Here is a 24206-nt window from a genome sequence, read left to right on the forward strand (position 1 = left end):
ACTGCAGCAGGAAAAGCTAGCTAAACATCCATACAACACATATATACTCCAAATAAAAAGTGCATTTATTTTTGGATTGTAGGAGAAAGATGCTACAAATTCACAGAACGTTTACAATCAGAACTTTAAGGGACTTTACTGTATTTGTCATCGACCATATCCTGACCCAGAAGATGAGGTATTTATAAGCTTTTATCATATACTTAGTCCTAAATACACCGATTCTGCACGGTGCAGTACAGGTGAAGTCACAATACCCCATATCAAGGACCGGTCCGAAAATCCATATCACGTCTCAGACCATCGGGCAGAAAATCCATATCAAACCGGAAGTAACTTTTGTATAAAGTTTAAAGGTTAATTTACTTTATTTATTTAAATATTCATATAAAATAATTCTTTAATGACTTTTGTGGTCTTAATTTTTTTCAGTTACCTAACAGTGCCTAGAATTAGCTCTATTAGATTTTATAGAAAAAGGCACAGGCACTTGTTTTGTATACGGGGTACCCCTACTTATATTTACCACAAGGTACCTAACTCAATTTCAGGCACCCCCGCTTCAAGTTCGTATTTTGTTAATATATTAATCATTAACCTACTTTAAAATGACATCGTTCGCTTCAAAAGACTCTATTCTTGTCAATTAAATCATTTCAGAAGTCTCTGGTCGAACCTCTTTATTATAAACCACTCATTTATTCCTCAAAAATTACCTCGATACAAAGTAAGACATCTTATAAGATACATTTACTTCCGGTTGGGGTTATAGATTTAGGATAAAACCAGAGGCTTCCGAGTATTCCATTCCGAGGTCTCTGGTTTTATCCTTAATCTGTAACCCCAACCGGAACTACTTGTATCTCAAGGAAAGTCTTAAAATGTATTCGAGGAATAAATGCGTAGTTTATAATAAAGAAGCTCGACCAGAGACGTCTAAAACATTGTTATTGACAAGTAAAATCCCTTGAAGCGAACGATGTCATTTAAAAGTATGTTAATGATTGATTTATTAACAAAATACAAATTTGAAGTGGGGGTGCCTGAAAATGAGGTACCTTGTGGTAAATATAAGTAGGGGGTACCCCGTATACGAAACAAGTGCCTGTGGAAAAAGGTCATAAACAGAGAAGAAACGTTCTTCAATGACCATATTTGAACTTGCATATTAAGTATTTTAAATATATGATAAATAGAATACTACATACTAAAATCCATATCATACATGTATGTCACAGCAGGGCTTTCATGGATTTTAGTATGCAATATTCTCTATACTGTATAATAGACAAGGTTTTGTAAGCTGACTATATACATGTATTGGACAAGGTTTTCTAAGCTGACTGTATATTGGAGAAGGTTTTCTAAGCTGACTGTGTATTGGACGTGATTTTGTAAGCTTATTTTATTAGGTCACCTGAGTCACTCAGGTGACCTATTGCTATCCGTTTTTGTCTGTCGTTGTCCGTTGTGCGTCGTGTGTTAACATTTGCACATTTTCAGCTTCCTCTCTGAAACCACTGAACCAATTTCAACCAAATTTGGTATACAGCATTTATGGGTGAAGGGGAACAAAAATTATGAATTTTATGGTCCCTGCCCCTGGGCCTGAGGGGTGGGGCCAAAACCACTAAAATTAATGAAATCTTTAAAAATCTTCTTCTTTACTCCTGGACATCAAGCAGGCAAACTGTTGGTATGAATGTAATGGGCATTGAGTCCTCTACCAAAATTTTGAAATTCATGACCCCAGGGTCAGGGGTTCTAGTGCTTGGGTGGGGCTATATAGATTATATAGTGAAAATGCATTATTTCTTTGAAAATCTTCTTCTCTGTTCCTGCATATTGAATAAACTAACTAAGTACATAGTTATGATGAGCAAGAGTGCTTCTTCCAAAATTGTGAATTTTATTGCCCCAGGGTTAGGGGTTCTGTTGTTAGGGTGGGGCCCTATTGATTATATAGTGAAAATGCATTAATTAGGGCCCCGCAAGGATTTGCGGGTGCCCTATAGTAATCACTCTGTCCGTCCGTCTGTCTGTCTGTCTGTCAGTCTGTCACTCTTCCGTCCACAAATTTTCTGTTTTTTTCTAATAACTTTTTTTATGGTTGCCCAATCAAGTTCAAATTTGGTATGGTAGTTCAGTAGGCAGAAATACATATTTTGATGCTAAGTTTGGTTCTGTATATCCCCTGGTTTGGAGCTGGGGTGGTGGGGTAGATTCCTTAACTATGCATAAGAATGAATGGGCAACTTTTTTTGTGGTTGCCGAATCAAGTACAAATTTGGCATGTTAGTTCAGTAGGCAGAAATACATATTTTGATGCTAAGTTTGGTTCTCTATGTCCCCTGGTTTGGAGCTGGGGTGGTGGGGTAGGTTCCTTAACTTAATATACGAAAGCATTGGCAAAGAGAGATAACTGCTGAAGATGTTCCCATTGTAAACTGAATGCTGCTATGAGTCCCTTGGGATTAATTAGCTATTCTCCTGAAGAAAATCCAGAGCATTATCTTTATCTGTCAAATTGAGATGAATTACCACCTCTGTAGATGCAAATGAAGTTTGTTTTGAAGTTAAGTCAATTTGGAATGCTATGAACACTCTGAAATGTGGATTTAAATATAAATTTTTATAATTTAATTTTGTTTAATAGTTATGATTTCATTGAATTCTAATAACAAGAAATAGATTAAAGAAGATTTTTGATTTACTTTTTTCACTTTATGTTAATTCAAGAATATTATTAATTTTTAGGATAGTTGTATAAAAACCCCATTCTATCATTAATACTGAAAAAGTTCTTATTGTAACTTAAAGAAAATGATGAGAGAGGTACAATTAATCCCTTGGGATTAATTATCTAGCCTGCTGCAGAAAATTTAGTAGGCTTTTCTTTATCTGTCACTTTAAGATTAATGAAAACCTTTGTCTGCAACTGCTGTTTGTTTGAAGTTAAGGTCAAGCCTTCATGATATTTGCATTCATTGAAGGCTGGCATTTCATATAACACAAGCTTCATAATTGTTTAAATATACATTCAATGTTAAGTTGTTCTTTACTGCCTAATGTAAATACAAGGATATTATTTTCAGGTTTTTGAATATTCAGGAATTATCTTGAAATTTTAAGAATACAGTTGCTGTTGCTTATTCTTCGTACATTTTTTAATTATTCCGTAAGCTGCACCCTATTAATTTTACCCTGTAACGGACCTGAGCTGCTTGGATCTCACGCACAAGTACTCCTTAGAAGCCTACGCGGGAATAACCCATGTAGTACTCTGATGATTAACGAGAATAACCCGTAATTAAAGATCTCCTATAATAACACAAGAATTACCTGTGTTTGGACTCATAAATAACTACGGGGAAGTTAAATGATAAGCCTTATTTAAAGTTCACAAATTTATTCAATGAATAAAAGTCACAATATGTGAATTAATTAGTATTCAATTACAATAAAATTCAATGGAAGTCGGGAATCACCCAAATTCACAATGAAATACTACACTAACACAACCTTCGTATTACGTTAATACAATAAAAGGGGGGGGGCGCACTAAACGAGAATGACCCGAATAGTGAGTAATAAATACTATAGAAATACCTTAGATCATAACCAAAGTATTTCTGAAAGAATCTACACAATCTATAAAAGCTATTTAAAGCAAGAAATTTATCTCAATAATTTCTATATCAAATCCTAGCCTTAATTCCTGCTTGAATATTCCTATAAACGCAACTAGATTATCACTTTAAATTGATTGAATTCCTAAATTCTATCAAAGATAAACAATTATTTACACGGAAAGACTTCAAGACTCACTTTCAGTCAAACCGTAACAAAATTATTTAATCGTTTAATATCGAGATTAACCCAATATAAACGTCCTACGATGAATACTAGTAATTAATAGTGATACGAGATTAACCCATAATCACTGTAAGAAAAATTGATGAATAAATTCAAAAATTACTTAATTCCTACTGAAAAATTCTAAGAATCTAATAAAACACCCTCTAACCTCAAAATCCTAACACCGAGTCCCACCGGCAATTCTTATCCTCTGTTTTTATAGCTCTGGAGAGTCTCCCCGGAGACCCACGCGCTTTCCTAGGGACGACCGGCAGATCTCCGGTACCACCGGCAGTCACCGGCAGCCACCGGCAATAATCATTGTCGAATAATGTTTAATAATAACAATAGATAATCCACATAAAAATATGACAATCATAATGTAAAACATTTATACAATATGACAATATTCCCTAAGTGTTAGATTTCGATAAAAATGCTTAGTACAGAGAAATTACAATTAGAATCGGGCGTGATATTCCACAAAATAATCAACATGATGGCGGTATCTATAAATAAAGTTACAGAGTTAGAAACGATATTTACAACAAATCTAGCGTATTACAATATTGATATTCATCCAGGATAATAAAATTATAATCATAAGATTATATTCTTCTAGATATGTAAGTACAGTGAGTAATTATAAGAAATTTAACCATTTATGCGATCTACAAATGGGGAAAAGTACAATGTACAAACAGGGTAACACGAATTCTATATAAAACAATCGGCATAATTGTCACAATCGTGACATTTTCCCCCTCTTAAAACTTTGGTGTCCTCACCAAAATCTTAAGATAAAAAAACAATTATATTTGTGTATACATTTCTCCATCAATAAATAAATTTCCATTTAAAAAAATGTACACTAGAGAAAGTCATATAATTCCCTCAGTTTCCCAATCCTAACATACTTCAATTGTTAGAATTTTTTCTTTTAATATAGAACAATAAAAACAAAATTTAAAAAATGCATATATCTAAACTCTGACCATACTTACACCACATTCTAAATAATTTTCTTCACTGTAGCTTTCAAAGTACGTTGGTCTGCTAGCCATTGTCAAAAGTCATGTACACGAATCTTCCAGCACCATCTTGAATTCGACTCGCCTTTGTGAAAGGTATATTACAGCCATTCGTAGAAATGAAACTGTCATTCAAATTGATAACTGCAGGCCCAAATTGACTGTCCAACAAGATGTCCATTCCTAAGAGGCATTCATCTTCTATTCCCGCAACAATTGTCTCCCTTTGAAATGCTAGATTTCCTAACTGCACTGCAAATTCAGTCTTCCCTAAGACCTTAAGTGGATCTCCATTGACCGCTACAAGACTTGAAGATTCCTTTAGCTCTGGTCTTCTGTTCCCGGGGAGTCTCCAAAATATTTTGTCGGATAATATAGTTCTTGCAGCCCCTGTGTCTGCTGTGAACTCTACTTTTATCCCTTGAACTGTTCCCTGAACATAAATTCCATCCGCCTTGAGGAGCTGTCTCCTAATGTACTCCCTCTGAGCACTCAGTTCCTCTTCCCTTGAAACGTCCCTGACGCAAGGCTGGAATTTCCCCTGGTTTTCAATTTTCTCCCCCGATTCATCTAAATTTCCACTTGAAATAGGTTCAGTTAAAATTTTACAGTCATTTTGGCCTTTGTTACTTTGGGACGTCTCTTGGCCTCCGGAGCTGACCCTTTCTAGTTTAAAAGTTTCTCTTGTTTGTCTCCGCAATCGTTATCCAAGTATCCATTCCATGTTGATTGTTGACTTGGTTGAAATTCTGGTGCACCAGGTGACATGGTACTTGTAGCTTGGCTTTGGTTTGTCTCTGGCTGGTCATCTTTACTTGGTAGAGATGATGACATAGTTTTCTCAGGATGTTTCCTTTACTGTGATCTTTCTGTCCTGTGAAAATTCCTATCCGGGCACTCTCGGGCAAAATGTCCGGGCATGTTGCATATGAAGCAATTCCCCTTTGTCATCTTCATGGAATTTGCATTTCCCTTCCCAGTATAACGATCGTCTCCCTTTCCGTAAGGCTTAGCCTGCCTGATAGGGCGTCTCTCTTCATTTGTGGTCATATTGGAGGTGACTGACATATAAGCAGCTACCTGCTTTACTGCCTCTTCAATTGTTGATGGTTCTTTGTGTAATTCAATGTACTGCCGTGCCTTTGAATCCCATAAACCTTGCAAAAATTTTGAAATCAGGTCTTCCTGTCTGGTGCTGGCATCTCTACTTGGGTGAGCCCAGTCATAAAGACGCTTAATGTCAGCAGCATACTCTTCAAGACTTTCATCTTTTCTTTGCCTTTTGTTGTTGAATTGAGTTTTGTACACTCTCTTATTTTCCAGTGTTCCAAATCTGGATTCTATTTCTGCGACTAAAGTCTCATAGTTCCCTATAATCTCCTTCTTCAGCTGACCAAAAACAAAATCAGCTGCAATTCCCTGTATTCTTGGTAATATCTGTTGTAACTTCTCTTTAGCAGTCCACTCGGCCAACTCGGCTACAGACTCGAAGCGATTCAGCCAAACTCTCCATTTCTCGGAACCTGTGTAAGGCGGAAGCTTACAGTCAAGCTTGTGGCTATCTGACTTCTTCGACTCAAACAAATCCCTTGTGGCAATTGAATTGACAGATTGCTCCTTTTCAGACTGTTCTGAATCTTCATTTGATTCCTCATGATTGCTTTCCTTGGTTTCTGTCTCTGACTTGTTATTGTTTGAGTTGATTCTTGATATTTTAGGTTTCAGCTTGCTGTTTGTAGTATGGCTGTTCACTTGTCCGAGATTTCGGGTAGTCACTTCCATCATATTCTGCATGGCTTTCATTGTCTGGTCGCTTACTTGTCTGAGAGTCTGAGTAGTTGCTTCCATCATATTCTGCATGGCTTTCATTGTCTGGGTCATCTGTTCCATCATTAGCTTCATAGGGTCTATAAGAGAATTATTCTGTGATGACTGTGTAACTGGTTCTGACAGTTCTGTGTCTGTAGGGATTATCTCCATCTGCTGACGTACAGTCCTTTTGGATCTTCTTATTTTTCTAATAGGGGTTGATATTCTAGCCTGAGTATCTGAGTCATCTTCATCCTCTGTGGAGTTGTCATTGTTGGACATGCTCTGTTCCCCTCGGAGTGATCTGTTTAATGCGGACGGCGATAAATCTATGAGGAGTTCCTCATCTGTGGATTGTCCTCTGGAATGTCCAGGATTAACGGATGGCTCCATCCTAGTCTTGGATCTGGTAAAGTACCTATGCATGGATTTTTCTCAACACTGGTTCTGGGTTACGTATCTCTGGATCCACCGATGTACTTGGCAGATCCCACCGCTGCCACCAAATGTAACAGACCTGAGCTGCTAGGATCTCACGCACAAGTACTCCTTAGAAGCCTACGCGGGAATAACCCATGTAGTACTCTGATGATTAACGAGAATAACCCGTAATTAAAGATCTCCTATAATAACACAAGAATTACCTGTGTTTGGACTCGTAAATAACTACGGGGAAGTTAAATGATAAGCCTTATTTAAAGTTCACAAATTTATTCAATGAATAAAAGTCACAATATGTGAATTAATTAGTATTCAATTACAATAAAATTCAATGGAAGTCGGGAATCACCCAAATTCACAATGAAATACTACACTAACACAACCTTCGTATTACGTTAATACAATAAAAGGGGGGGGGGCGCACTAAACGAGAATGACCCGAATAGTGAGTAATAAATACTATAGAAATACCTTAGATCATAACCAAAGTATTTCTGAAAGAATCTACACAATCTATAAAAGCTATTTAAAGCAAGAAATTTATCTCAATAATTTCTATATCAAATCCTAGCCTTAATTCCTGCTTGAATATTCCTATAAACGCAACTAGATTATCACTTTAAATTGATTGAATTCCTAAATTCTATCAAAGATAAACAATTATTTACACGGAAAGACTTCAAGACTCACTTTCAGTCAAACCATAACAAAATTATTTAATCGTTTAATATCGAGATTAACCCAATATAAACGTCCTACGATGAATACTAGTAATTAATAGTGATACAAGATTAACCCATAATCACTATAAGAAAAATTGATGAATAAATTCAAAAATTACTTAATTCCTACTGAAAAATTCTAAGAATCTAATAAAACACCCTCTAACCTCAAAATCCTAACACCGAGTCCCACCGGCAATTCTTATCCTCTGTTTTTATAGCTCTGGAGAGTCTCCCCGGAGACCCACGCGCTTTCCTAGGGACGACCGGCAGATCTCCGGTACCACCGGCAGTCACCGGCAGCCACCGGCAATAATCATTGTCAAATAATGTTTAATAATAACAATAGATAATCCACATAAAAATATGACAATCATAATGTAAAACATTTATACAATATGACAATATTCCCTAAGTGTTAGATTTCGATAAAAATGCTTAGTACAGAGAAATTACAATTAGAATCGGGCGTGATATTCCACAAAATAATCAACATGATGGCGGTATCTATAAATAAAGTTACAGAGTTAGAAACGATATTTACAACAAATCTAGCGTATTACAATATTGATATTCATCCAGGATAATAAAATTATAATCATAAGATTATATTCTTCTAGATATGTAAGTACAGTGAGTAATTATAAGAAATTTAACCATTTATGCGATCTACAAATGGGGAAAAGTACAATGTACAAACAGGGTAACACGAATTCTATATAAAACAATCGGCATAATTGTCACAATCGTGACATTTTCCCCCTCTTAAAACTTTGGTGTCCTCACCAAAATCTTAAGATAAAAAAACAATTATATTTGTGTATACATTTCTCCATCAATAAATAAATTTCCATTTAAAAAAATGTACACTAGAGAAAGTCATATAATTCCCTCAGTTTCCCAATCCTAACATACTTCAATTGTTAGAATTTTTTCTTTTAATATAGAACAATAAAAACAAAATTTAAAAAATGCATATATCTAAACTCTGACCATACTTACACCACATTCTAAATAATTTTCTTCACTGTAGCTTTCAAAGTACGTTGGTCTGCTAGCCATTGTCAAAAGTCATGTACACGAATCTTCCAGCACCATCTTGAATTCGACTCGCCTTTGTGAAAGGTATATTACAGCCATTCGTAGAAATGAAACTGTCATTCAAATTGATAACTGCAGGCCCAAATTGACTGTCCAACAAGATGTCCATACCTAAGAGGCATTCATCTTCTATTCCCGCAACAATTATCTCCCTTTGAAATGCTAGATTTCCTAACTGCACTGCAAATTCAGTCTTCCCTAAGACCTTAAGTGGATCTCCATTGACCGCTACAAGACTTGAAGATTCCTTTAGCTCTGGTCTTCTGTTCCCGGGGAGTCTCCAAAATATTTTGTCGGATAATATAGTTCTTGCAGCCCCTGTGTCTGCTGTGAACTCTACTTTTATCCCTTGAACTGTTCCCTGAACATAAATTCCATCCGCCTTGAGGAGCTGTCTCCTAATGTACTCCCTCTGAGCACTCAGTTCCTCTTCCCTTGAAACGTCCCTGACGCAAGGCTGGAATTTCCCCTGGTTTTCAATTTTCTCCCCCGATTCATCTAAATTTCCACTTGAAATAGGTTCAGTTAAAATTTTACAGTCATTTTGGCCTTTGTTACTTTGGGACGTCTCTTGGCCTCCGGAGCTGACCCTTTCTAGTTTAAAAGTTTCTCTTGTTTGTCTCCGCAATCGTTATCCAAGTATCCATTCCATGTTGATTGTTGACTTGGTTGAAATTCTGGTGCACCAGGTGACATGGTACTTGTAGCTTGGCTTTGGTTTGTCTCTGGCTGGTCATCTTTACTTGGTAGAGATGATGACATAGTTTTCTCAGGATGTTTCCTGTACTGTGATTTCTCTGTCCTGTGAAAATTCCTATCCGGGCACTCTCGGGCAAAATGTCCGGGGATGTTGCATATGAAGCAATTCCCCTTTGTCATCTTCATGGAATTTGCATTTCCCTTCCCAGTATAACGATCGTCTCCCTTTCCGTAAGGCTTAGCCTGCCTGATAGGGCGTCTCTCTTCATTTGTGGTCATATTGGAGGTGACTGACATACAAGTAGTTACCTGCTGTACTGCCTCTTCAATTGTTGATGGTTCTTTGTGTAATTCAATGTACTGCCGTGCCTTTGAATCCCATAAACCTTGCAAAAATTTTGAAATCAGGTCTTCCTGTCTGGTGCTGGCATCTCTACTTGGGTGAGCCCAGTCATAAAGACGCTTAATGTCAGCAGCATACTCTTCAAGACTTTCATCTTTTCTTTGCCTTTTGTTGTTGAATTGAGTTTTGTACACTCTCTTATTTTCCAGTGTTCCAAATCTGGATTCTATTTCTGCGACTAAAGTCTCATAGTTCCCTATAATCTCCTTCTTCAGCTGACCAAAAACAAAATCAGCTGCAATTCCCTGTATTCTTGGTAATATCTGTTGTACAGTACAGGCAACGCGGATCCCGTATTAGACCGCGTCCCCTCCGCGGTGTATTAATCCTTTCCGCGTTACACCGTCGCGGGTTTTGATCGCGGTGCTACCTGAGACCGTGTTTACACCGCGGCGGGGCCAGCTGCCGTTATTCTTCAGCTAAGATGTTCTTACCTGTAAAGTATTGTCGATTTTTAATCGTGTCGAGATGGGGGGGGGGATTACGACCACATTGATATTATAGATTTCTACCATTACATGGATTCTTTAAAAATTCATTTTTTAAGTTTCATCAAATTGTTTAATAAAAAACATCTTCTTTTTTTTTCTTTTTTTTTTTGTACCAATAGTCACTCAAAATTAATTAATTCTCAAACACGTCTGTTAACAGTAATACATGTACAGTATAGGATGAAATAAAGTCGAATAATTTATAGAATATATTAACTTAAAGTTTATTTTCAAAATCAATAAATCCATCCCAAATGATCTTCAAACTGCTAAAAAGGTATAATTAAAATTTAAAGAATGCCATGAAATCGCTTCTCTTTATATGCACTGGTGTAATCCGGTGTTCACAATTAGCCCGTGTAGTTGCAGTTACATATAGCTATGTGTTTATTTATCTGTGAGATTATATCAGTCATTTGGTTTCATTTAGATAACTACCGTTACTTCTGTATACATATCTGTTATAAATAATAGCATGAAAAACGATGATTAGATCATAATGATACATAATTACAATTAAATTTTAACAAAATACGCGTAAGTGTAGGAATACCGTTGTTCCATTATTATGCGCTACACTGTAAGACTATGAACTAAATATCGACGATTTTTATTTGGTTTTTTTTTTGGTGGGGGGGGGGGGTTATTGTTAATAAAATAATCACAGGTCATTTTATTCAGAATATCAATAATATCATAGCTAGTATTTGAATGTATTTCTATTTTCTGCTCTTTTCGAAAAATACTAAAATCATGTCAATGAACATAAACAAATTTCAGATTTCTCCGGTTCAAATAAAACACAAACACAAATATGGGCCCTTAAAATATTTGAACACACAACACAGAAATTAACTTATTTTACATGTAATCAGCAAGTTGCCAAGCTTCAAGTTTTCAGATGTCTGTGTTACCGTTCGGTTTTCCTCAGGTAAGTTTGGTGTGGAGTGGAGCTTCCTCGAAGCGGATGAGAAGCCCCGAGGGAACGACGCTGTCTAGTGTACATACTACCTATATACACAGGATGTTACCTGAGTGTATTACCTGTATGCGTTTTCCTACGACATTGTAAAACGAAGTCGTTTTTTTTTCATGTGTAGCTCATGGATTGAAATGCATGAAATAAAGAATTCAATGTTTTTGTTGTAGACAGAATCCTTTTTAAATTTTTTGTTCCAAATAAATATTTTCAATAATTCGACAATTTTAATATACTGTGTTTTTCTTACTCAAATTTTATTACAAAAATACTTCTTTTTTTACCACCAAAATCTGTCGTCGTAATCTGGCGACAAGAAGGGAAGTAATTCAAATTACATGTCATGTACATATGCTAAACGAAAGAAGAAAGTGGATCATAAACAAGTCTCTCGATAAATAACAATAAAACTAAGACAAAATCCACAAATGGTCAATAAACTGATAAATCAGAGGTAGTTTTATTCGCTAGACTTAAGAAATTGATACTGATCAAAAAGGAGGAAAAACGATCATGCACGTGCCTTAATATTGTGATATTTTTCTTCTCTCTCTCTCTCTCTACTAACTGGTACAGATATAAACACACGAAATAACATAGCAATGGATCATTATTTGATTTAATTAATATCAAATACTTCATTAATTTGTTTTAAAAGTTTTTTTTTTTTACTTTTATTCTTTTTATACACTCCGTTTAAAAAAAAGCAACAATAATTTGACACAAGTTCCAAGGCTAATATCGCATCTGAAAATGATATCGATGAAATAATAATGAAACAATGAATCAAATGTGTTGTTGAATTATGGCTAGACAACGATGTGCACATCCAGCGAGCGTTACCCAAGGTATACTCTAAGACAGGTGTGAAACCCCCAGGGCATGTCGTTTCCTGCTCAGGCACTGCTAATCCCTATACACAGGAAATGATCGCGGCTAATACTTAATACACAAAGAAACAGAATTTGTCAAAGAAAACAAAAATATATGAATTTTTGCATTGAATATTTATTAATATAAACTATAATTTCGTCTGTGAAGTTTATCATTTCACCTGCACATCCTATCGTGTATCTATTGAACACGAAAATCGAGAGATATTAAAATTAAAAAGAAAGACATTGTTTTAAAAAGTAATACATGTTAATGAAGGTGAAAAACGATATTTTATCTTGATCTCTTGTATAAAGTTCACGTGCTCAAAGTTAACTCTCGCCATCGAATGCTTTTCGGTCATTTGACAATTTGATAAAAATGCCTGCACATTTATATAAAAGAGGGAAATAAATTAAAGAAAAGTTTTTTTTAATTTGGGAACAGAACATAAACGACGAGAAATAAAGAAGAAAAGAATTTTTTTCTTCATATCTTGGATAAAGAAAATTTAAGTTCACGTGCCCACTACATGTAACTGCAAATCTGCAAATGCTCGTCATCGGATGTTTTCCGGTAATTTGACACTTTAAGAAAAAGCCTCTACATTTCATATACAATAAATCGAAATTAATTAATAAACAATATGAAGATGTACATTTCTTAAAAGATGTACATCTTTTTTTTTCAAATGAATGCTGAAAATCGTTTATCGAAACTTAAACAGTCTGAGTTCAACATTTATAACAGTTTGCATATAATATAAAGATTTAAAAAAAAAAAAAAAAATAATTAAAATTTCTAGTATTTAATTTTGTTTCTTGATAGATTCTTAATAACACAAAATAATTAACCATTGCAAAGACGTAACAATTTAATAAAATTTTCTATTCAATTTCAAATATTGATATGTAATTTTAGAAACAAAAATAAACTTATTTTTTCTTAGTTTAAATTCTATTCATAGCAAAATTAATTAATAAACACACGGTTTTTTTTTTTTGTTACAGGGAAAATTCGCAAATTACAATTCGGGGAGATAACTCCCGTTTGTTTACGATACTAATTGTCAGTAATTGATCGATGATTTAACCGCGGCGGGGACAGGTAAGTGATGAATTTCCCGCGGAGGGAACGCGGTTTACCTGTCTACCTGGCCAAATACCGCGTTGTGATTATACCGCGGCGGGGACGCGGGAAATACGGGATCCGCGTTGCCTGTACTGTAACTTCTCTTTAGCAGTCCACTCGGCCAACTCGGCTACAGACTCGAAGCGATTCAGCCAAACTCTCCATTTCTCGGAACCTGTGTAAGGCGGAAGCTTACAGTCAAGCTTGTGGCTATCTGACTTCTTCGACTCAAACAAATCCCTTGTGGCAATTGAATTGACAGATTGCTCCTTTTCAGACTGTTCTGAATCTTCATTTGATTCCTCATGATTGCTTTCCTTGGTTTCTGTCTCTGACTTGTTATTGTTTGAGTTGATTCTTGATATTTTAGGTTTCAGCTTGCTGTTTGTAGTATGGCTGTTCACTTGTCCGAGATTTCGGGTAGTCACTTCCATCATATTCTGCATGGCTTTCATTGTCTGGTCGCTTACTTGTCTGAGAGTCTGAGTAGTTGCTTCCATCATATTCTGCATGGCTTTCATTGTCTGGGTCATCTGTTCCATCATTAGCTTCATAGGGTCTATAAGAGAATTATTCTGTGATGACTGTGTAACTGGTTCTGACAGTTCTGTGTCTGTAGGGATTATCTCCATCTGCTGACGTACAGTCCTTTTGGATCTTCTTATTTTTCTAATAGGGGTTGATATTCTAGCCTGAGTATCTGAGTCATCTTCATCCTCTGTGGAGTTGTCATTGTTGGACATGCTCTGTTCCCCTCGGAGTGATCTGTTTAATGCGGACGGCGATAAATCTATGAGGAGTTCCTCATCTGTGGATTGTCCTCTGGAATGTCCAGGATTAACGGATGGCTCCATCCTAGTCTTGGATCTGGTAAAGTACCTATGCATGGATTTTTCTCAACACTGGTTCTGGGTTACGTATCTCTGGATCCACCGATGTACTTGGCAGATCCCACCGCTGCCACCAAATGTAACAGACCTGAGCTGCTAGGATCTCACGCACAAGTACTCCTTAGAAGCCTACGCGGGAATAACCCATGTAGTACTCTGATGATTAACGAGAATAACCCGTAATTAAAGATCTCCTATAATAACACAAGAATTAGGAACCTGCTCCGATTATCTTTTCTTTAGAGGGCGCCACAGGCAAACACGGTCCTGTATCGGAACACCCTCGCGCCTTATCAGTAGTTACCGATCGAAGAAAAACGTAAACAATCTGCTGTCAAACACATGCTCGTAAAACATGCCAGAAACTTGTTGTTGTGTGCCGAATTGTAGTAATCGGGGTGGCCATATATTTCCAACAGATCCGTTAAGAAGAAAAGCATGGATACACGCAATAAAACGTGGTGAAACTCGTTTTCAAAGCTGGACTCCGTCAACTCATGCTGTTGTTTGCAGAGCACATTTTAAATCAGACGACTATTTGACTGAAACCCAGCATGGTAACAATATTTATTTATTTATTTTGAAATCTTTGATAAGCATGTGCAAAGTAATGTTAATAGATTTTATTCTGAACAATGTTTATGCCTTATTTGCTTAGATGAAATGCACTAAAATATCGAATCCCTTGTTTACCTCTCATACGAAGTAATCTGATAACGTTACAGACACTGCCACATGCAGACTCCCCACTGACAACTTCAATTACTGGTCATTTATTACAAACGCATTATCTTTTAACAATATAAACACAAGGCATGTCTAAAAGAACACATGCTGTTGCCTGATAATTTATGCATATCTACCAGTACAAGATACTGTGTTTTGACATTGATGTCTAATTAGCACCCTGCTTAAAAACAAATTTGACCTGTTTAGTTGAATTAATAAACACATGGGCATGTTTTGTAACATCAATTTTATAACAATAATACTTGTAATAATAAAAATATTTTAGTAAATTTATATTTGTTTTATTTGCTTTAAAAAGTTAGTTCAAATTATAAATTAATTATTTAATAAATAATCTAGTACTATGAACAAGTATTGATATATTAAATAATTTAATTCTTAGGAACTACTCCTTTAAGTAAAAGATTGAAGAAAACTGCAGTGCCAAGCATTTTTCCCTGGGTAGAGCCAAGTCCACATTCACATGAACGAGCCGACAGAGCCAAGTCCAGAGGCATCAAACGAAAACTAGCAGAAGAATTTTCTGCTTCGTCTTCCATAGATGAATTCATCTATACATCAGCTGATGATCTGCAAGTATCCGAGGAAATTGTATCTAACTCTACCCAAATTTTGGCTGAAGAAATTCAAGTCACTGTTCAGAAATCTGACGTTAAATTTTTTGATGTACAGACACAAACTCCTCGGTATCCCCCAATGAGTATTGAAAACTTTACAAATGATGATGCCGGAGTAAATTTCTATACTGGATTGGAAACTCTAACTAAATTTTATTTTGTTTTAAGAACCTTAGGACCCGCAGCTCACTGTTTGAATTATATTTATCATAAGGTTTCAAACATAAGTGTTCCTGACCAATTTTTCTTAGTCCTCTGCAAGTTACGGCGCCATACGACCAATTTTGAACTTTCAAGATTATTTGGAGTTTCCGAAAAGACTGTATCAAATATATTTTTTACATGGATTTTATTCATGAGTAAGCAATGGCAGGAAATCGACATTTGGCCTACAAAGTATCTTGTAAAATATTACTGTCCATCAGATTTTAAAACAAAATTTCCAAATACTAGAGTGATAATAGATGGCACAGAGTGTCCAATTAAAAGACCAAAGTTACCAAAGCCACAGCAAGCAACGTATTCTACCTATAAAAACCGTAACACGGTAAAAGTTCTTGTAGGAGCGACACCAGGTGGATTAACATCTTATATTTCTACAGCTTATGGGGGATCCACAAGTGACCGTCAAATAGTTGAAAGAAGTAGGCTGTTAGAAATGTGCAATTCTGGAGATTCAATAATGGCGGACAAAGGTTTCAATGTGCAGGATATGTTTGTACACAGGAACATTCAAATAAATACACCAACATTTTTCAAAAAGAAAAACAGAATGTCATGTGCTACTGTGATTGAGGACCGAAAAATATCCAGCAAACGTGTGCACATTGAGAGGATCATTGGACTTGCAAAAACATTCAAAATTCTGACTGAGCCTATGAATAGTTCTGAAACAAAACTTTCTTCAGAAATAATCTATGTTTGTTTCATGTTGTGTAATTTTAAGAATTGCATAGTGCCATCTTATGCATAACTTGGTATTAAAAATGACATAATAAGAGAAAAAAGTCTTTATTTCATTTTTCTTTATTGCAACTACATTTTCCATCATATGTCTTGAAAAAAGTTTTTTCCAATAGAGCAGACTTAAAAAAATCTTCATAGAATTCATTCAATTTTTTCTTCATCTCATCAATAAATTTATCATCCCTTTCTATTGCAAAGAACAAAAAGTCATTGAAAGTATACACAACAAATATACACTCATTTTTCTCTGCACAGTAAAGTTGTCCTTGGACCTGATAGTAATAGTCATGGGTTTTATTCAAATAAAATTTACTTCCAGACTGCTTGATATAAGGAACTGTTTTTGAGGAAATAAAACTGTTTCTTGCCACATATGGACACTTAACTTCAATCAAGGTGTCATCGTCAATAATACCATCTGGGGTTGCTGCTAAATGAGGGGAGTCCAGACTGACACAAATTCCACTATTGTAAACTGTGCGTCCCGAAATTTCCTGGTACTTCTTCACAGCTTCTTTTTCGTATTTTCTTCCATGAAGAATAGGTTTAGCATTAATTTTTTGTGCCTTTGTTGTTAAAAAGTCAGCAAGTTTCACCTTATCAGTTCGATCAGTTGCTTTACATATTCTCCCGAATACCGAAGAATGAAGACGTTTGCAACGTTCCTCAAACCAAAGGTCGTTGGCCGCTTGTGTAGCTGTTTTTATCATAACTTGACGTGCATTCTCCTCTGAAATTTCTGATACATTTAAAAGTTTCAAATGATTTTCACTAAACGTGTCTTTTAGATAGTCATGGTCCAGGTTGTAAGCTTTCATGTTTACAGGCTCATACAGCTGAAAAATTGGAGTCTTACTAATACCTGGGTAATTCAAGCACACATTTCTAAAGTAAGACTGGTATCCCGGATTGCCTCTAAATTCAACTGGACGAGGGTCATAGTCATTATTGCATACTTCGTCACAGCCTGGCATGTCCAACTGTCTTGCTTTCATAGGGCTTCCTTTATGGGGCTTAGCACGATGAAAAGTTTGTAACCTCTGTGTGCAGGTGAGTTCTGTTTTGTATGTCCCATGCTTAACAAAATCTGCACATGAAAAAAGTACAGCACAGACATGCTTGCAATGTGCATCGGGTCCCATGCCTGCCGCACATTCACATTGAGACTCTATAACACTTCTGTCTTTTCCTATCATAATGTCAACAACATATTTCACAGACTTCATCATTGAAGCTTTTACACTACTTCTAACGAACCAATTTGAATCATGAAATGTCACCCTCACATACTGGATAAACCCATCGTTGTACATATCCCTTCCTTTCTTATCAGTTGTCTTATTAAACTTCGACAAGAAAGTGGAAATTTCTGCCTCTGTGCAACCTGGAAAGGTCTTGTCACCATGAAGGTCCTTGTAGAGTTGTGGATCTGGCGTCATCATCATAAATTCAGGTCCATAAACATCGGTCTTAGCACAATGTGCATTTCTTCTGTAGGCTTCAAGTCTGCAATAAAATAAGCATATTTAATTCTTTTTCATGTATATTTTGAGTGAAACATAGCTGCAACAATCAGGAAATAATAATACTGCTTCATAATAAAAATGTAGAGAAGTATTCTTATTTTACTGCAAGCACCAAGCAATATGAGATCGATGTTAGAATTACCGAGGAAATTCAAGTTAAAAATCTAACACGCTAAAGTTGCAGATTATTTAAGAATTAGTTTCTTAAACGAGGTAATTCTGATATTTACTGTCAATTTGACTTAATGTTAATCTTTTACACACCACTTATAATTATTTACTGTGTTATTAATAATGTTTACTTGGATTTGCATGAAAACATCGTATGTTTATTTACCTCTCCACAAGTTCCCACTTCCTTCCTGATTTCTTTGCTCCAAACTTTTCTAACTCGTTCTTAAGTTCAGGTATAGTCATATCACCACAATTAGATGCCATAGTAAATTAAGGATTGTAACTGAATCGTGTGTGCTTTCCGATATCGTATTCGAGAATGGATGCTGATTATCCATCTTCACAGGTTTTATCACTTTTGTAATGGACCGCATTTTCCTGTGGCGCCCCCTACCGATACAAGATAAGATAACCGACTCCGGTTCCCCATTACCTGTGTTTGGACTCGTAAATAACTACGGGGAAGTTAAATGATAAGCCTTATTTAAAGTTCACAAATTTATTCAATGAATAAAAGTCACAATATGTGAATTAATTAGTATTCAATTACAATAAAATTCAATGGAAGTCGGGAATCACCCAAATTCACAATGAAATACTACACTAACACAACCTTCGTATTACGTTAATACAATAAAAGGGGGGGGGGCGCACTAAACGAGAATGACCCGAATAGTGAGTAATAAATACTATAGAAATACCTTAGATCATAACCAAAGTATTTCTGAAAGAATCTACACAATCTATAAAAGCTATTTAAAGCAAGAAATTTATCTCTATAATTTCTATATCAAATCCTAGCCTTAATTCCTGCTTGAATATTCCTATAAACGCAACTAGATTATCACTTTAAATTGATTGAATTCCTAAATTCTATCAAAGATAAACAATTATTTACACGGAAAGACTTCAAGACTCACTTTCAGTCAAACCATAACAAAATTATTTAATCGTTTAATATCGAGATTAACCCAATATAAACGTCCTACGATGAATACTAGTAATTAATAGTGATACAAGATTAACCCATAATCACTATAAGAAAAATTGATGAATAAATTCAAAAATTACTTAATTCCTACTGAAAAATTCTAAGAATCTAATAAAACACCCTCTAACCTCAAAATCCTAACACCGAGTCCCACCGGCAATTCTTATCCTCTGTTTTTATAGCTCTGGAGAGTCTCCCCGGAGACCCACGCGCTTTCCTAGGGACGACCGGCAGATCTCCGGTACCACCGGCAGTCACCGGCAGCCACCGGCAATAATCATTGTCAAATAATGTTTAATAATAACAATAGATAATCCACATAAAAATATGACAATCATAATGTAAAACATTTATACAATATGACAATATTCCCTAAGTGTTAGATTTCGATAAAAATGCTTAGTACAGAGAAATTACAATTAGAATCGGGCGTGATATTCCACAAAATAATCAACATGATGGCGGTATCTATAAATAAAGTTACAGAGTTAGAAACGATATTTACAACAAATCTAGCGTATTACAATATTGATATTCATCCAGGATAATAAAATTATAATCATAAGATTATATTCTTCTAGATATGTAAGTACAGTGAGTAATTATAAGAAATTTAACCATTTATGCGATCTACAAATGGGGAAAAGTACAATGTACAAACAGGGTAACACGAATTCTATATAAAACAATCGGCATAATTGTCACAATCGTGACAACCCCATGGCGGGGCCCTTGCTGACTGGTCAGTTTTCTAGTTCTTTGAAAATTTCTTCTCTGCTCCCGGTTATTAAATAAACTAAATAAGTACGTAGTAATGATAAGCAAGAGTGCCTCTTTCAAAATTTTGAATTTTATGGCCCCATGGTCAGGGGTTCTGGTGTTAGGGTGGGGCTCTATTGATTATATAGTGAAAATACATTAAATCTTTGAAAGTCTTCTTCTCTGCCCCTGGGTATTAAATAAACTAACTTAGTATATAGTTATAGTGAGCAAGAGTGCCTCAACCAAATTTTTGAATTTCATGGCCCCTGTTTCAGGGGTTTTGCCAATTGGTGTAAGGGGGGGGGGGGCTCTTTTGATTATATAGTGAAAATACATTTATTCTTTTAAAATCTTTTCCTTTGCTCCTGGGTATTATGCCAATGATCCAAGTATATATATTTATGATGTAGAAAGTTGCATCTAGCAAAATGGTTAATTTCATGCCCCCTGGGTCAGGGGTATCAGGGTGGGGGTGGGTACATAGATTGAAAATAAATTAATGCTTTGAAATCTGCTTTTTAGTCATTAATGAACCATTTTATGATAAAATTTCCAAAATTTTGAAATATGTGGCCCCAGGGTCAGTGGTTACTTTGGGATGGGGTGCACAACTGGTTTGAAGTGGAAGTCTATTTTCTCTTTGTTACTCTGTTCTACCTCTGGGTATTGAGTAAATAGAGTAAGCATGCTAAGTTTATAATTATAATAAGCAATGGTGCCCCTTTCAAAATTCTGAATTTCGTGGCCTCTGCTTTAAAACAGGAACCAAATTCAATTGTTGGAAAGTTGTTATGTGATACTCAGGTGACCTATAAGGCCCGTGGGCCTCTTGTATTGAACAAGGTTTTGTAATCTGACTACATTTATATATATTATATTGGACAAGGTTTTGTGTGTGTTTTTTATAGGGAATTGAATATTGTAGATTTCCAATGGATTTCATAAAAAATTTGCACAAATTGTAAATATAATACATTTCCCCATTATTATTTGTCATTTACTGTTGAAAAATGCTAATAAGTCTGATCCTGATGCTAAGAAGATGAGATGGCCATTCATCAGATGAATTCAAAGACTGTTCTTTCTTTCCCTCTATTTCTTTTAAAGTGATATACATTGAATATTATTAAGTAGGCAGATTCACAATGTGTGAATCCCTGAAATGTTAACTTAAATTGTCATAGAAAATGGCTGGAGTTTTATCAACATAAGAAAATAATTACATAATAATTTACAATTTGTGTTTCATTACCAGTAATGTTTTTGGAGTTCGGTATAAAGGTTATGTAAGATTCTTAGCATGCATTACAGGCAGCATATCCTGTACACTTATGTTCCTTGTTGTACACTGTTTCCAATGATATAACTGTCCAGGCTACTGTTTGTCTTGTTGAACCCCAATATTGTTTCAGATTGAAGATGAGATGATTCAGTGTGTGATTTGTGAAGACTGGTATCACGGAAGAGTAAGTAATGGTTTAGAAAAATTTTATTCAAAGATTGTTCTGATACTCTGATTTCATTCCCAAGCCCTGCATAATTACACTCTCTTGAAGTGCACTTTCCAGCCCATCTGAACCAAAATTCAGTTGAAATTTCCTGATCAAAGTTTGCCCATAGGGTAACTTTTCATATTTCTGATAATTTCTCCAGAAACTTTGATGGGCTAACTTCAACCAAACTTAGCAGTCTTTGTTAGATATGAAGATGCAGATGTGCTCAAATAAGGTCATTCCTCTTGACAGGAGCATTAAGAGGCATTATTAAATATCAAAAATGGTAAATAAAAAAAAAATGAAGAAGCACTAACTTTGTCCTCATAAATACATTGTAGATTCAAATGTGTACAAAACATGGATCCAAATATATACAGTTGTAATGAAATTGAAATTGAAAAAAAATTACAAATAGATGCATATGGTTTTGTATGTCTCAGCAGAAGTTTGTTTCCTTAAACATTAAATTTTAAAACATCAGTTACTGGTAATATGTATAGAAATAGAAGTTTCTAGCACCAAATGAATGTTTTTCTTTGAATGTTGACAGCATTTGGGTGTTGAAACTCTGCCTTCCAGTGAGAGCTACACTGAGGTGGTGTGTGCAGATTGTATGAAGAAACACGACTTCCTGTGGGCTTACTCTGTACAGAGTCTAGGTAGGTTTTAGATAAAGCCTTATCATAAAAAAATCATTTTTTAACAAAGATTAACTATTTATTGCTACATTTTTAATTCACAATTCTTCAGTTTGGAAGCAATCTGTGGCTGCAAATTTTCACAACAGAGTTAACATTCTATATCAGTAAAAATTTAGTTTCTGATGAGAAATCTTTGCGAGTAAAAGAATGTTGCAATTTGTGGATATTTGTAGATAGATAGTTTTGATTACTGTAGAAGTACTTTTTTCCGCGGAATTATGACCCCATGGAAAAAAGTACGTTTACAGTATATGAAATTATTTTTTGAAGAGAACTTGTCTGACTTCCTTAATCATAAGTCATTGCCATATAATATATGGTAATATATGATATATCTTTAAGTAAAAAAATTAAATGCCTTTGTTACTACTCATCAAAAACAGTTTGAAGGGATTATATGGTACACATGTACTTCAAAAAGATAAGAAGAGACAACATTGTTAAAAAATGATTTTCAGAACAAACTGAAATGAAAGCCTGTGATAAAACAGACTTTATTCCTTTATAATGAGTTAAATGACCAGTATACTTTATTATTATATAGCTATTGAATAGTCTCTAATAAAATACTACCAAAAATCGAGAGAATTTTAGCGTTCAATATCTTGATGTTTTATTGAACGCTGACTTTGTTTTACGTGTACGAGTATGCCCGAAACATTCCGAATACCAGTGTTCAATATCGAATGCCCCGTTGTAAACAAAAAAGTTGTCTGGTCAAATTCTCAGAGTTAAATTAACGAAATGAAGTGGATATAGGTAAGATGTGTTTATTTTTCACACAAAATGAAATTATTTACAGTATTAAAAATTCAGTACGTATTAGACCGATTAAAACCTGAATAAGCAAATCATAATGCTCTGTAGGGTCATCGGAATGATGCGATATTGAACACTTACATGACAGGCGTTAATTTGAATACCGATATTGAAAAAATCATTCATTTGCCTTTTTAGTTGGAATAATTATTATAAATTATGTGGAAATGTTTTAGCTATATAATAAAGGAGTTATTGAACTTATATTGGTGAATATTGGCACTTGTTGGCTTTTCAAATGCACTCACAAGCTTGTGCATTTGAACAGCCAACTTGTGCCAATATTCACCAATATAAGTTCAATAACCTTATATTATCATTTTCAGATACAAAGTGTTTGGTGACAGAGGATACATCTGCAGAGGTTAATGTGGAAGAAACTTCTCCAAACAAAAAAGAAAACCTGGAAGATACTTGCTCTGATCAGGTGAACACATAGCATTTACATACTCAAACAACAAAAACAACTGGTAGACTTTTTCTTGAAGTAATAGTGCTTTTCCTATTAAAAAGTAAGGTATTAAACAAGATACTAATAATGTGTGTAACTTATTTTTTGAGAAAATTATAAGGGATTTTTTATGAAACAGCATTGACATGGATTTTTCAGGGAACAAGTAAAAGCACACAAAATGACAGCCACTGTCTCCTGAAGGATATACAGACAAGAGATGTAACTTTTAAGGACTCGGGGACATTCTGGCAGGATGGTTGGAGGAAAAAGCTTTGTAAATGTGCAGATTGTGTGGTAAATATTATTTTACTTAAATCAATTACCTCAGTTTTACTGAAGCCTATTCATTAATTCATCTTTTTAATTTGATGGAAGAAATGTTTTAGTGTATTAAAGCAGCATTTCTAGACATTTTTGATGTTCTATACTAGATTAATGATGTATGAATTTGGGGGTTGTGAAAAGCAAATGGAAACTTTGTTAAAGAAGATAAATTTATCATATTTACAGTACATATTCTGT

General features: G+C 35.1%; 2 protein-coding genes across 2 annotated transcripts in view; both read left to right on the top strand.

Annotated features, from left to right (window-relative positions):
* LOC134266095 (putative E3 ubiquitin-protein ligase UBR7) overlaps positions 1-24206 on the top strand; it is a 32356-nt gene that overhangs the window by 4018 nt on the left and 4132 nt on the right. Inside the window, exons 4-8 of the mRNA XM_062748329.1 lie at positions 83-178; positions 21627-21680; positions 22261-22369; positions 23557-23657; positions 23841-23978. Coding sequence (XP_062604313.1) covers positions 83-178; positions 21627-21680; positions 22261-22369; positions 23557-23657; positions 23841-23978 — 498 coding nt within the window. The remainder of the gene's footprint in view (positions 1-82; positions 179-21626; positions 21681-22260; positions 22370-23556; positions 23658-23840; positions 23979-24206) is intronic.
* LOC134266094 (uncharacterized) lies at positions 14784-16923 on the top strand. Its single transcript, XM_062748328.1, has 2 exons — positions 14784-14985; positions 15561-16923. Exons 1-2 carry the CDS (start codon positions 14784-14786, stop codon positions 16766-16768), a joined length of 1410 nt encoding a protein of 469 aa, XP_062604312.1. The 3' UTR covers positions 16769-16923.

This window comes from Saccostrea cucullata, unplaced genomic scaffold (genome assembly GCF_032062105.1).
Source record: "Saccostrea cucullata isolate Sc308-1 unplaced genomic scaffold, CSIRO_AGI_Scuc_v1 ctg1678, whole genome shotgun sequence".
In the NCBI taxonomy this organism is placed as follows: Eukaryota; Metazoa; Mollusca; class Bivalvia; order Ostreida; family Ostreidae; genus Saccostrea; species Saccostrea cuccullata.